Source organism: Pezoporus occidentalis, unplaced genomic scaffold, assembly GCF_034315485.1.
Source record: "Pezoporus occidentalis ecotype Australia unplaced genomic scaffold, CSIRO_AGI_Poc_V1 ctg17, whole genome shotgun sequence".
NCBI lineage: Eukaryota > Metazoa > Chordata > Aves > Psittaciformes > Psittacidae > Pezoporus > Pezoporus occidentalis.
The window spans coordinates 6,569,053-6,582,035 of NW_026913531.1; the positions used below are offsets into that span (position 1 = coordinate 6,569,053).

General features: G+C 38.9%; 1 protein-coding gene across 5 annotated transcripts in view; it reads left to right on the forward strand.

Annotated features, from left to right (window-relative positions):
• Positions 1 to 12,983, forward strand: part of ACSS3 (acyl-CoA synthetase short chain family member 3) — a 177,524-nt gene that overhangs the window by 12,266 nt on the left and 152,275 nt on the right. For all 5 annotated transcript variants that reach the window (XR_009963877.1, XM_062613847.1, XM_062613846.1 and 2 more), the window contains exon 3: positions 6,917 to 7,105. Coding sequence is in view for 4 of the 5 variants with exons in the window: in XM_062613847.1 (XP_062469831.1) it covers positions 6,917 to 7,105 (189 nt within the window). In the remaining variant the exon portion in view is untranslated. The remainder of the gene's footprint in view (positions 1 to 6,916; positions 7,106 to 12,983) is intronic.

The following is a 12,983-nucleotide window of genomic DNA, read 5'->3' on the forward strand; positions in this document are numbered from 1 at the left end:
TACTACCATTTTCAAGTTAAGGTAAAGGTTGTTAGGTGAAAAACCCCTTCTGTTTACATCATTGGGTGTATTCTCTAGAATGCCTCACTTGCTAAAACGAAATCTCAAGAATCTGAGTCTTTGGCAGTTGTTGATGCTTGACAGATCATGCACACAAAGGCAGTGTGATTTCTCTCTGTGATGCTTTTTAGTAACAATGCACAGCTAACATATTGAATTCAGTGCTGTAATAAATATTTTCTGAGTGCAGTAACGTGAGAGGATTAGTAAAACCATCAACCCCCAAGCCTCTGACAGCACTGAGTATTGCAAGAACATGGATGAGAAAGAAGGGCTTCAGGTTATCAACAGTGGACTGGATGTAATTTCTTCTGTAGGAAGGTTTTTTCATACTTACTCATCCTAAAATTACTCTTCTTCCAAAATAGCTGTATTGGCTATTGCCAGTTTGGATTTATGTGTATATCTGTCATCGTATATATCTGTCATCTCATATCTTCTGTATATGACTGAAGAATCACCCAGATTTTTCTGTTTCTAGTAGTCTTTCTCATTCTTCATGCTTTACTCCATCTTCTTTCTTTGTCTTCGGCCTTGAAAAATGACCAGTTCCTTCTTAGAAATATTTACTTTCATTTCAAGACATATCTTCTCTCAGAGTTGATTTAGAATTAAAACTAGAATACAGACAGAAAATCCTACTGAGACTGACAGCCCTACTTTATCCTCTTTGTCTGGTAAAGCAATATTATCTTGATAAAACTATGTATTGGACTTCTTTAATACTGGTTGCTCTTATCTTATTTAAATCTTGAATGGCATTCTTCAGTGCCTGTCCTAGAAAGATTTAACTGCAATGTCTCTGGGGTAGCTCTTCAGAAATATCAATATTAGTATTCTTTAAAGGATGAGACTAATCAGGAATTTACAGAGAGTGGTGTCTTGGGTTTTTCACATTCTGCACAAAAGACTTCCAAATGACACTGTAAAAGTCTGAAGAAGTGGCTGGAACTTGATCTCCCCTGACTGAAGATAGTTATACTGCAGCATGTCAATGTCAGCAGTGCCTATAGTAATGTATAATTTGGCGCAGCTTGAGCGGATCAGTGAAGCAGAGCCATGCTGAATTAACTGTAATAAAACCACTATATGTGGTTTCTGAGTTTCACTTTGGACTAGATTTAGTTTTGTCCTTTGAAATGAATGTCCTATAGCTTACTTCAGAGATGTCTGAACATAGCTGTCCCCCAGATCTTTGCTTCCTTGACTTATGGATTCCTTTATGAAGTGCTGTGCTCACCCTTCATCTGTCTCACTGCTGTTTGATTTCTCTCCCCACTCTGAGTAGATATTGTCTAAATAATGGCCTTTCAGGAGAACGGGTGCTGTAGGAGTTGTGCCTAATACTATGGGCTATCCTTCACAAGTACCAGAAACTTTCTGGGCAAATAGTTGTCTGGAACCTATCTCTTCATGTAGAGTGAATGCCATGGCATCACTTCTGATCAAACACTGAATCCGTGCCAAGCTGATAAGTATTAAGGATGCTCCATCTCATCCCAGTCTCTTCCTGGGGACACACAGTCCACAGCCAATCTCCAGGAAAGAAAATGACCCTTCCTAAAAATCCCCAACTTACTCAATGCAAAGAACTCCTAGGTGTCTGAAAAAAGGAGGGACAGATTTCTGCAACTAACTGCAATCCCAGCAGCTGTCTGGCAATCCTGCTTTCTATTTTTCTTGCAGTTTGTGGAAGAATGTACCAGCACCACTACCACCACAAGGTAGGTACTTCACACAGTGCCTTACGCACTGCATTTGAGACAGTGTGGCTAGTGTTTTGTGCAGAAGCTTAGGAGAGCTGTTATCAAGACATGCCACATCCATGACGTCAACAGTTGCCAGGGCTGTGCCTGGCACACAGGCAGAGTTGGGACAGGGCAGATGGTCTCTGATGGAGCTTGTTGCTCTATAGACCTTCTCTCTCAGCCTCTGGGGAATTGTCTCTGAAGGCATAACAGCTCTCACAGTCAATCAAGAGACCTGCACCACCTTTCCACAGCTCTGTGCCCAGTGTCCTAATTGTACCAGAAACCTCCTAAATACAGTCCATGCTCGATACATGTACAGGAAAGGAGTACATACAGGTGGGCATCTGAGTCAGTGATTTTGCAGTTCGCATTGCCTGCTGTAGCAGGCAGTGGGCCAAGGGGGTGTTCCTGCATATTGTCTCATGGGGGTTCCCTGGGAACAGTAAAGAAGAGTAATAGAAGAGTGAAGAGGCTGATGAAGGAGATGGGGGGAGTAGGAAGGAATACTTTCTGTAGTAGTCTTGCGAAAATGACACAGTGGAGAAGGTGAAGAGCAACCTGCTGCCTTTGGTTTAGAGGAATGTGTATGTGACATGGCTCTTTTTACCCTACAAGAAGTATTTCAGGATGTTTCAGGAGCTCTCAGTATTTGAAGAATCCTCTTGTGTTCAGCTTCTACTGAAGGACTGAACACTGGTGAGACCCAGCCATTGTTCAACCCAGGAAGTTTTGAAGTTCCTCTTTTGAGGATTTTGAGTGGAATTTCCATTTTAGTATCTTTGAAGAAGAATTTTTTTGGCATGGACCAAAACTGCTTTTTTTTTTAACTACTAGGGGCAGCCTGGTGATTTACTTCAGAACTGAGTACTTCTCTAGACCTGAACTGCTAATACATACGTAGTGTTTGTTCGGTGGCTGGGTAAAAATAAAGCCATGTTTACAGGGGGCTTGCATTTGCTAGAAGTGTAATTTAAGCCCAGATCTTCAAAGCTGAAAACCTACTTGAGTTTCTTATTATATCACTTGGTCTCAAGTGATTTTATTGCTGAAGTGTCAAATATATTAAAGTGATAGAGCAATCTTAAACTTGAAGACAAGCAGAGAAATAGCATGCTGGTAGGAAAATAGCAACTATAAAATCTTGAGTGATAAAGTAAGCTGTCTTAATGTAAACCATAAATGACAACACACTGTAACAAAGAGGAATATTTCATGGCTTTAACAGTGTAATGAAATGTCACTACTGACATCTTCCCCGCCTTTTTTTAAGAAAGAGTGATTGCTTGGATGTTTCAGGGTTTCCACATCAATCTTAAGGTCAATATAAACCCTTAAAATAAACTGTTCCCTACTCTTCCAAATAGTTGCAGATACGGTGTTTTATTATCTATATGTAGTCCAGATGTTCTCTGGCTGTGAGAAGGATGAGGGAAAGGGCACAAGGAATATCATAGGTACTCATGTAGTATATTGGGTTGTTGTCTTCAGTGCCATTAAACTCTAGGATAGAGAGGTTAAGTGCAGACAAGCAATTATGTGGATGTGATTCCTGTCTGTGGCATGCTACATGCATTCGTCTTTAAGTGCAGTTTACCTATGACTGGTTTCAATAAAAATTATTTAAGTACATGCAGGCCTCTTCACTGTCTCCTTCCTGTAGCCAAGTACCAATGTTCTATAGTTTGTATAGAGGCATAAGAAGTCTTCTATTACAAAATTACTAATGATGATTTTTAAGTGATGCTTTTTGCGTATAGCAGGGAAATATCTAGAAATGACTGTAAATGCTGGTGGCATGGCAGTAAATTCTAGTTGTGTCCAGGCCTTGTTGATTTTTGTTGGGTTTTGATAGCATATCTCAGTTCCATATATTATTGATAAGTATGAATAGGTCTATAATTAAAGATACTTTCTTTTGATAATCGGTAACATTTAATATAAGAGGTCTATTATAAATAAATCATATACATACCTTAGTTTGTGTGAATTTTCAGCTTGGTATGGTGATCACTTTGCCTGAAATGTTTTCTCTATTGTGGTTTAAAATAACAGCAGGGATTTATGCAATGTTTATAAAAAGTGGAAGCTATACTGTCATCTACTGATGCAAGCATGCATGCTTGGGCCTTCTGTGTTTCCATTTAAATCCTCAGGCAGAAATGTAAAATATATGCATAGTTTGATTGTGGATGAGCTGGGTATTTAATGCAAACACAGGTCAAATGCATGTGGAGCTTCTGGATGTTACTGTCTCAGGTTGCTGAAAGTCTGAGCATGTTCCTGCTAAAGAGAGAAGCAGTGCATAATGCTGTATTATTCTCTTCATTACATATATTACATAGGCTTTTAGATTTGGATGTAATTGCCCATGTTTTCTTGAATATGACCATAAAAGAAAGAGCCTAATGCCTGTAAGTCTTGGAAAGTAACAGTGGTACTAGAATTTGAAATATTATGCTGGAACAAGATAACTCTTTAAATAGAGAAAACTGAAATTTGATTGATAATATAAATGAATGTAAAATGTTTCAAAGAAAATCTACCCTCCTGTCTAGCTTATCCTTGAAAAGCAGGGTCCTTCCGTCCTGCTCTGCTTGCACAACATGTATTACTGGCTTAGGGTGCTTCCATTGCTTGTGTTGTTTGCTGGGTCACTGAAAACATCTTTTGCTGCTTCAGAAGCTTGAGTATTTTCTGTTTGACAGGCAACATCTGCCTGCTGCTCTCAGGAGTTTGTCTCCCCTTGCCTTTCTCTCCAGTTTGATAGTACCTGAAGAAAAGTCTTTCATGCGACTAAATTTTGCTTGAAACCTTCTTGGTGCAATGTAATAAATAAATAAGGAATAATGCAGTTCAGATAAGATGTGAGGATTACATATGTGAGTAGTTTCCTGTTACATTGATAGTGGAAGAAATCAGAATGTTTCAACTTCTTACACTTATTGTAGTATTTTCAAGTGAATGACAACCTCTTCAAGAAGAGTTTTGCTACTGTACGTGAGTTCCACTGTATGACAGAGCAACTCTTTTTTTTTTTTCCAAACTTAGATTTATGTATCTTCAGATATCCCTTTCTAGGGAATTTAACTTTTTAGTCTTATTACTAATGTAAAACTATTACAAACAAAACTCCTTTTCTTCTTATCTACCTGGCATGTAATTGTGCTTGTGGAGTATTCCAGCTCACGACTTCTTGGGACGTTTCTACTTCCAACATGTTTCATATTAGCTTATTAGTTTATTTCTTCTTAGTTTACTGTTTTTTCTGTTATCCTATTAGCTTATGTTTTGTGCACAGTTACATGCAGTTTTACCTGTATTACTTATACTCCTTTGCACACTGATGTCTAATTGAAAAATTTAAGAGCAGTGAGCAGATTTGGTTACTGAGTGTTACACAGCTGTCAGCCTCTGGAACTCGAGAAACCTGAGTTCATTCGGTTGCTCTCGGGCAATTAGTCATTTGCTTTTCCTTCAGGAAGTGCCACAACAAGCAGGTTAGAAGTGCAGAGTACTTGTCACAGGCTAGCATGCTCACTCAAACAGAAGTAATGTGTGGTGAATTTTCCATCCTGGCGTACTAATGGGATTTTCAGTACTAATTTTGTAATAGAACACTATATGCTGTCAAGGTAATAAATATTTTCCCATGGTGATACAGATGGCTTAACACTGCTGCTGATCTGTTACATTTCTTGAGTTCCAGTCCTTTCATGCCATGCATACTCTGTCTTCAGGCTCCTTCATGCCAAAAATGAAAATCTGAAAATGAGTGGAAAAAAGACTTCTCAGACCAAAATGTGTTTCTCTGAAATTTCTGAAATGTATTTGGTGCAGGGTGTAAGATTTCTTGTCTTGGAGTCCGAGAAATTTACTGAGGTAGGGGAAATATTACTACACACTGATTTGTGTTTCAGACTTAGCTGTGGCAGCGTGCTCTTCACTTCCCCCCATTTTTCTGCTTAAGCTATAGCCACCAGTATTGATTGTGAATGCTGCGTCTGGCTTATTTTGGACTTTGTGGAGACAGATAACAGCACAATAGCTAAGGGCCATAAGTCTTGCTCAACAGCTTGTTGAGCATGCACCAACTGAAATATGGTTGGTATGCAAATATGACAAAAGTCAGTCATCCTAATCCATAAATAGTTGACAGCCCAGGGCCTGTTGATCTCTCCTGCATGGCAGCAGGCTGCCAGAATCTCCCCTTGGGTAGGGACACCTCTCAAGGTTACTCCTCGTGGTTGAGAGATTCCTTGCTCAAGATGTTCTGCATAAATGATTAATAGCATGCTTTGAAACCTTAGTTAAATGATATAAAGTATTGATTGTACACGTATAATCCTTTAGATGTAAACTGTTGAGCAAGTCTGGGACTAAGTTTGTTTCTGGCTGCACCTAGACTCCCCTCAGAAACTCTGAAAGGAGTTTAGAAAGCAAGGGGTCCTTTCTGACCCTTATGGCTCAACAGGAGCACCTGCCTGAAAGCTTTGTCTTACCCTGTCCTCTGTGCATTAAATAATCACATGTACCTCACCAACAAGTCTTGTTAAACCACTGTTGCATTTACTATCAACTTTGTTAAATTATTGTTTTATATCAATAAACATATCTCCACTTCTAGTTTTGTTTTTTTTTTGTTTTGTTTTGTTTTTTTTTTTTTTACAAGCGAAGTGTGTCATTCCATCTGCAACATTAGCTACTTAGGACAGAATTTGCATTATGAAATGCTCTGTTTACATCCATTCTTAAAAGGTAAAATTAAGAAATATGAGCAGTTTTCTGGATAAAAGAATGAATGATTAGAGTGTCATTTAAAAATTTGGAATACATTGTTACTGATTTTTTTTTTTTTGTAATATGTAAAATAATTGGCTTCAGTCCACAGTCCATTCTCATATTACAAAAGAAAAATGTATTATTGTGTTTTTTGCAAAAAGGAAATTTTCCTAAATTCATTCATTGCATCATTCGTAAACTTCATGTATCATACTGACTATTTCCTTAATGTCCTGCATCGGTTGATTGTGTGAAAGTTGTTTTTTATGGGGCAAAAACATATCTGGAGAAACTTTTAATATACTGTGAATGTTTTGTCTGTACAGGTCTCCAAGTTAGCTGATGTCATGATCAGACATGGCGTGAAGAAAGGAGATCGTGTGGTCATCTACATGCCCATGATTCCACAGACAGTGTACTGTATGCTGGCTTGTGCAAGAATAGGAGCCATCCATAGCCTGATTTTTGGTGGATTTGCATCAAAAGAGCTTTCTGTTCGCATTGACCATGCAAAGGTAATACGTATTTGGAAAAACAAACATCATTGCATTAGTTACTCATATAAGTCAATGTCAAAACCCTATTGTTTTGTTTGTTTTTGTTTGTTGTTTTTTTTCCCAGAGAGCCTAACACCTTTTCTTTTTGTGTGGCACACAGTCTCAGTTTGTTTAGGATGCCTAACACTGCAATATGACCAAAGTACTATATATGTGCTGAGGTTGATAACTTTTTAGCAGACATTGAGATACAAATTTTATAGAATCATAGAATCACAGAATACTCAGGGTTAGAAAGGACCTAAAGATCATCAAGTTCTAACCCCACTGCCATGGTCAGGGACACCTCACAGTAAGCAGTGTAACCCAAGGCTCTGTCCAGCCTGGCCTTGAAGGAGGATGGAGCATTGACAACTTCCCTGGGCAGCCCATTCCAGTGCCTCACCACCCTCACAGTAAAGCTCTTCCTCCTTATATCTGACCTGAACTTCCCTTGTTGAAGTTTGAACCCGTTACCCCTTGTTCTATCACTACAGTCCCTAATGAAGAGTCCTTCCCCAGCACCCCTATAGGCTCCCTTCAGATACTGGAAGGCTGCTATGAGGTCTCCACGCAGCCTTCTCTTCTCCAGGCTGAACAGCCCCAACTTCCTCAGTCTATCTTCATACAAGAGGTGCTCCAGTCCCCTGATCATCCTCGTGGCCCTTCTCTGGACTCGTTCCAACAGTTCCGTGTCCTTTTTACGTTGAGGACACCAGAACTGCACACAATACTCCAGGTGAGGTCTCACAAGAGCAGAGTAGAGGGGCAGGATCACCTCCTTCGACCTGTTGGTCACACTTCTTTTGATGCAGCCCAGGATACGGTTGGCTTTCTGGGCTGTGAGTGCACACTGAAGCCAGCTCATGTTCATTTTCTCGTTGACCAACACCCCCAAGTCCTTCTCTGCAGGGCTGCTCTGAATCTTTTCTCTGCCCAGCCTGTAGCTGTGCCTGGGATTGCTCCGACCCAGGTGTAGGACCTTGCACTTGGCATGGTTAAACTTCATGAGGCTGGCATCAGCCCACCTCACAAGCGTGTCAAGGTCCCTCTGGATGGCATTCCTTCCCTCCAGCATATCAACCGAACCACACAGCTTGGTGTCATCGGCAAACTTGCTGAGGACGCACTCAATCCCACTGTCCATGTCACCGACAAAGATGTTAAACAAGGTCAGTCCCAACACCAATCCCTGAGGGACACCACTCATTACTGGTCTCCAGCCAGGCACTGGGACATTGACCACAACTCTTTGCGTGTGTCCATCCATCCAGTTCTTTATCCAGTATGTTATGGGCCTAAGGCTTCATTCTCACAATGACCTCTTTTTAAAGAAACATGATTTTAATATGCTGCTGTCTGTTTAGAACATACTTTCTCTTCCCCTGTGTCAATCTTTTTCTAGAAAGCATCACTTTAAAACTGGTCTTTTGCTCAGCATTTTCCTGAAGTATAAGAGCAATGCTGCCAGTCCTAAATGACTTCATCGGTTTGCTTGACATTTAGATGTCCTGGGCTGTATGATTTTTCAGCTATGAGTCTACCTCATCTAATTTCTACATGAATCAAGGCAGCTAGGAAACCACTTACCTTAAGTAAGTGACTCTGCAGAGATCTTAGTTAATTGAGGCGAATGCTTTAAAGGCTTCCAAGTTCATCACAAGTTGGGTGTGTTTATGAATTATTATGTAAGTTTTTGTAACTGAAAATGCAAATAGTACTTTAATAATATACTTAGTAGTTTATATATGCATATTAGTAGCTTGTGTATGCATTAGTTTCAAACCAGCTAATAGTGTTTGTATTGGAAGCTTCTGTTCTTGTCTTCTACTAGTGAATAAGACAAAAATGTCTGTCATATTGATCAATCACCTGGATCATTCAGACCATCCATGGTAGCCGTCTATCACTGAGTCACATTGGTTAGATGTGTAAACCAAAATATTATGTAGGGTAAAGTCCACAGGATTTGTGGAACTTTTGCTTAGATGGTTGTGTACAGAAGTGCTTTTCAGATCACCAATGCTTGAATTGTATGAATATCTGTAAATTGGAAGTTGAACGCATGCCCCCTCCCCGACTGGATGCTTTAACAAAGAAAAAGTTAATAAAATGGCTGTTGGAATTGTGTAAAGAAAGCTAGGGGAAGGCTGATAGCTCCATAGTTTTTCCCCGTTTTTCTGCCTACTCCTTCACTTTTTAACAGGCTATAAAAATTAATTGTAACTCATAGAATTAGAAAAAAAATGTAGAGGAAAAATTATAAACTTTTAAAATGAAAGTTGTTACAATACAAATTATTGAGCATGTTTACTTTTAGAGTATTTTGCAAATATTAACTAATTAATCCTGATGGATTTTCTCTGAGGAACAGAGGGAGACAGCACAGTAGTCATAATCCTTGCTTCATGCATTAAAAAGAAAACAGAGAAAGTTTGTGACTTACCCAAGATCACATAGCAAGTCTTTCGAAGTGTTAGCTGTAGAATTACTAGCTACAGGCCATGGATTAAATCCTAATTTACATTCCCTTCTTTAAAAGGCACATCTGAATATTATGGATGGTTTTTGGTCCATTTGATGTGCAGAGAAAGTGTAAGTCAGAGGAGAGGTACATCCTCAACCTAAATTTCAAAACATGCCCTGTTTTGCAACACAGTAAAGCTTTTTTGATAAATGAATTGCATAATACTGAGATTACATTTAGGATATATGCATATAAGTAGTTGTGATAGATGGTATTCTGCTGAACGCAGAAGTTAATTGAAGCGGTATCAAAAAACCAGCCTTTCTGTTAGGCTTTTATGTGAATTGGTTTATGAATTGGTTTAGATGCTGAAGTTCAGGAGCTAATGTTGGTAAGATTAATTAGAGTTAAAAGTGCAATGGAAAGCTGGCTGCAAGATGCTTTTGTGGAAGAAAGGTCAAACTTCACATTTTATTGGAAGATCTAAGTGAAAGAAATAACAAGCACTTTCTGCCTGTGAAAAGGTACATATACTTAGCCAGCTTACCTTCATTTATCTTGAATTTTAAATAGGTCTGGGAATGCTACAAAGTCCTGCTGATAATTTCTACTCGTGTCAGGTATTGGCAGTTACAGGCATTCTACAGTGAATTGCAGTGAAGTGATACAGAGCATGATAACAAACATTTCTTGTTCTCTTTCCTTTCACCTGAATGTGGGACTATATAGTTTACAATATCGAAACAATAGACGCTTTCATTGAATCATAGAATAGTTTGGGTTGGAAGGAACTTTCAAAGGTCATCTAGTCCAAACCCCTGCAATGAGCAGGCACATCTTTAATTAGATCAGGTTGCTCGAAGCCCCATCCAACCTGACCTTGAATACCAAGGTTGAAGCATCTGCCACCTCTTTGGGCAACCTGTTCCAGTGTTTCAGTGCCCTCATCATAATAATATTTAGTCTAAATCTCCCATCTTTTAGTTTAAAACCATTACCCCTTGTCCTATTGCAACAGGCCCTGATAAAAAGTTAGTCCCCTTCTCTTATAAGTCCTCTGAAGTACTGAAAGGCTGCAATGAGGCTTCTCCAGGCTGAACGACCCCAACTCTCTCAGCCTTTCTTCATAAAAGAGGTGTTACATTCCTCTGAATTTCCTCCTTGAAAAAATGAGCTCGTATTTTGTAATATTTTATTGTAAAGAGACCATAGTTTCTACACACAGCTATGCCTATGAATGGTTACCCTTACTACTCAGCATAAGATAATCAAACCTTTTGAGTGAAGTGGTAAATCTTCATGCCTGGCAGTGTTCCAGGCCAGGTTGTGAACAGAGCCTTGGGCAACATGGTCTAGCATGAGGCGTCCCTGCCCGTGGCGGGGGGGGTTGGAACCAGATGATCTTAAGGTCCTTTCCAACCCAAACCATTCTGTAATTCTGTGATTCTATGATCAGGCAGCAAGCTTAGCTGCTGATACTTAAGATGAGTAATTGCCTTATAATAGTTATAGTCAGGTATTTTCTTGTCTTGAAGCACTGTCTATTTGTGGAATATGTATTTTAGATTAGAAGGCAGTGTCTTGTGTTTTATTTTTAACTACTTGTATGATTAAGGTCTCTTTCTTTAGACCACTGTAAAATATCTGTATAATGATGGGCTGACCACTGCATCTCTCAGTAAACATCTTCATTACACTCCTGACATTTTGTGCCCCAAAGCTAGTTAGTTTTCACTTTGGGCTTTTTGGTGCTTTATTAGCTGACCCAATAAAAATCTTTTTATTCCTTTTTCTAAGCTTCGCCTTATGTGCTGTTAAAGAGTATAGAAAAGTTTGTAGGAGGAGTCTTTACAACAGTATGAAGTTATTGGTTCTGTGCTATGGGGCCTTGCTTTATCTTATTTCTACTTAATTTATACTTTTCCCCTACAGCTCACTATTGCTGGCATTCCTTCTCCAGCTAACTTTTGAACTTTCCTGGTTTTCCTTCAAACTAGTTCTGTTTCTATGTAATCTTAGCATGCAGGACTACATGGAGCCATAGAAGAAGTGGGGAATGGGTGTATAAAAGCAACATGGGAGCAGAGATGCAGAGGAAGTAGTATCAGTAGGTAGAGAGGCAAAATACTAGAAAGCAGCAGCTGAAGCCAGTAACAGACCTTTGATTTGCACTGAGTGATCCATGATACTTCCAAGTAGCAACTCTTATTTGGGAAATATATCTTCTTAGCCAATTTAGCATTGGTTATTTTTAGACTGCATACAAACCATTTGATGAGCAGAAGTGGCACCAGTTACAAATGACTGTAAACCTGGTGTTGACAGCAGTCTTTCATCTTAACGACTAGAACTGTGTTAATATCTTACATAAATTACTGTCTAATTTCAGAGCAGCATCCAGATGAATTTTCAGTTTAACTGCATTGTATCATCTTTTGTTAAAAACAGTGCATTCCAAAAGAGAAAGATGATAAATCCTGAATTCTAAATCAACTCCTAAAATTTTAAATAAATCCTGAAATCTTTATTTTGCATACACACTTATTAGCAGACTTTGTCAAGTGGCAGATTTGGACAGGAAACATTTGATTATTGCCTAAGAAACTGATTTAATCTGTGCTTTCTGTGTGGAGTTTAATGCAGCCTTAGCTGTGGCATCATGGTTTGTGCCTACTTAATGAGATTTATGCAAATGCATACAATTAGCAAACTAGCTTGATCAAACTGAGGGGCATAAGATAAATATACTTCTGAAACTCCAAAAGCAAGGAGATTGAAGGCTCATTCTTCACCAATTAAAATGTGTTTTAACACTTTTTTTTTTTTTTTTTGGTCCTGCTTCTTATTTCTTAAAATTCATGAAATAAAATTATTGATCTTGGGACCTAAGTCAAAATAATTTGTATGCAGATTTCTTGACTTAGGAAATCTTACATAAAACCCGAGGTTAATTTAATGGGAAAGATGTTAAATCCACATTTGGAAATAGAAATTATTCAAAAAACTCACCAGAACTATGGAAATCTCGTTTTTAGAGGTTTTGCATCCTGAATCCTGCAACCAGCACTTGAAAGACTTTAGCTTTACTTCCCTCATGTGCCTTATGACTTTAGCTTATTCTCTTTCTGTACTTCTCATCATGTTTGCCTGCTTGTTCCTCTTTCTCTGATTTTTCCCTCTTGTGCCATTTAATTACAGGTTGGAAAAGAGCCAGCAAAGTGCTACAGCTAGTTTTGAAATACGCCACTTGGTGCAGGCAGATAATTCAAAAGCATGCTAAACAGAACAGATATTTGTTGGCATCACTGTACACTTTTCCTTAATGGAAGGGCTAAGTCAGAGGTGGGATTTTCTCTCTTTTTGTTATTTTTGTGCACCTTAAAAGAACTT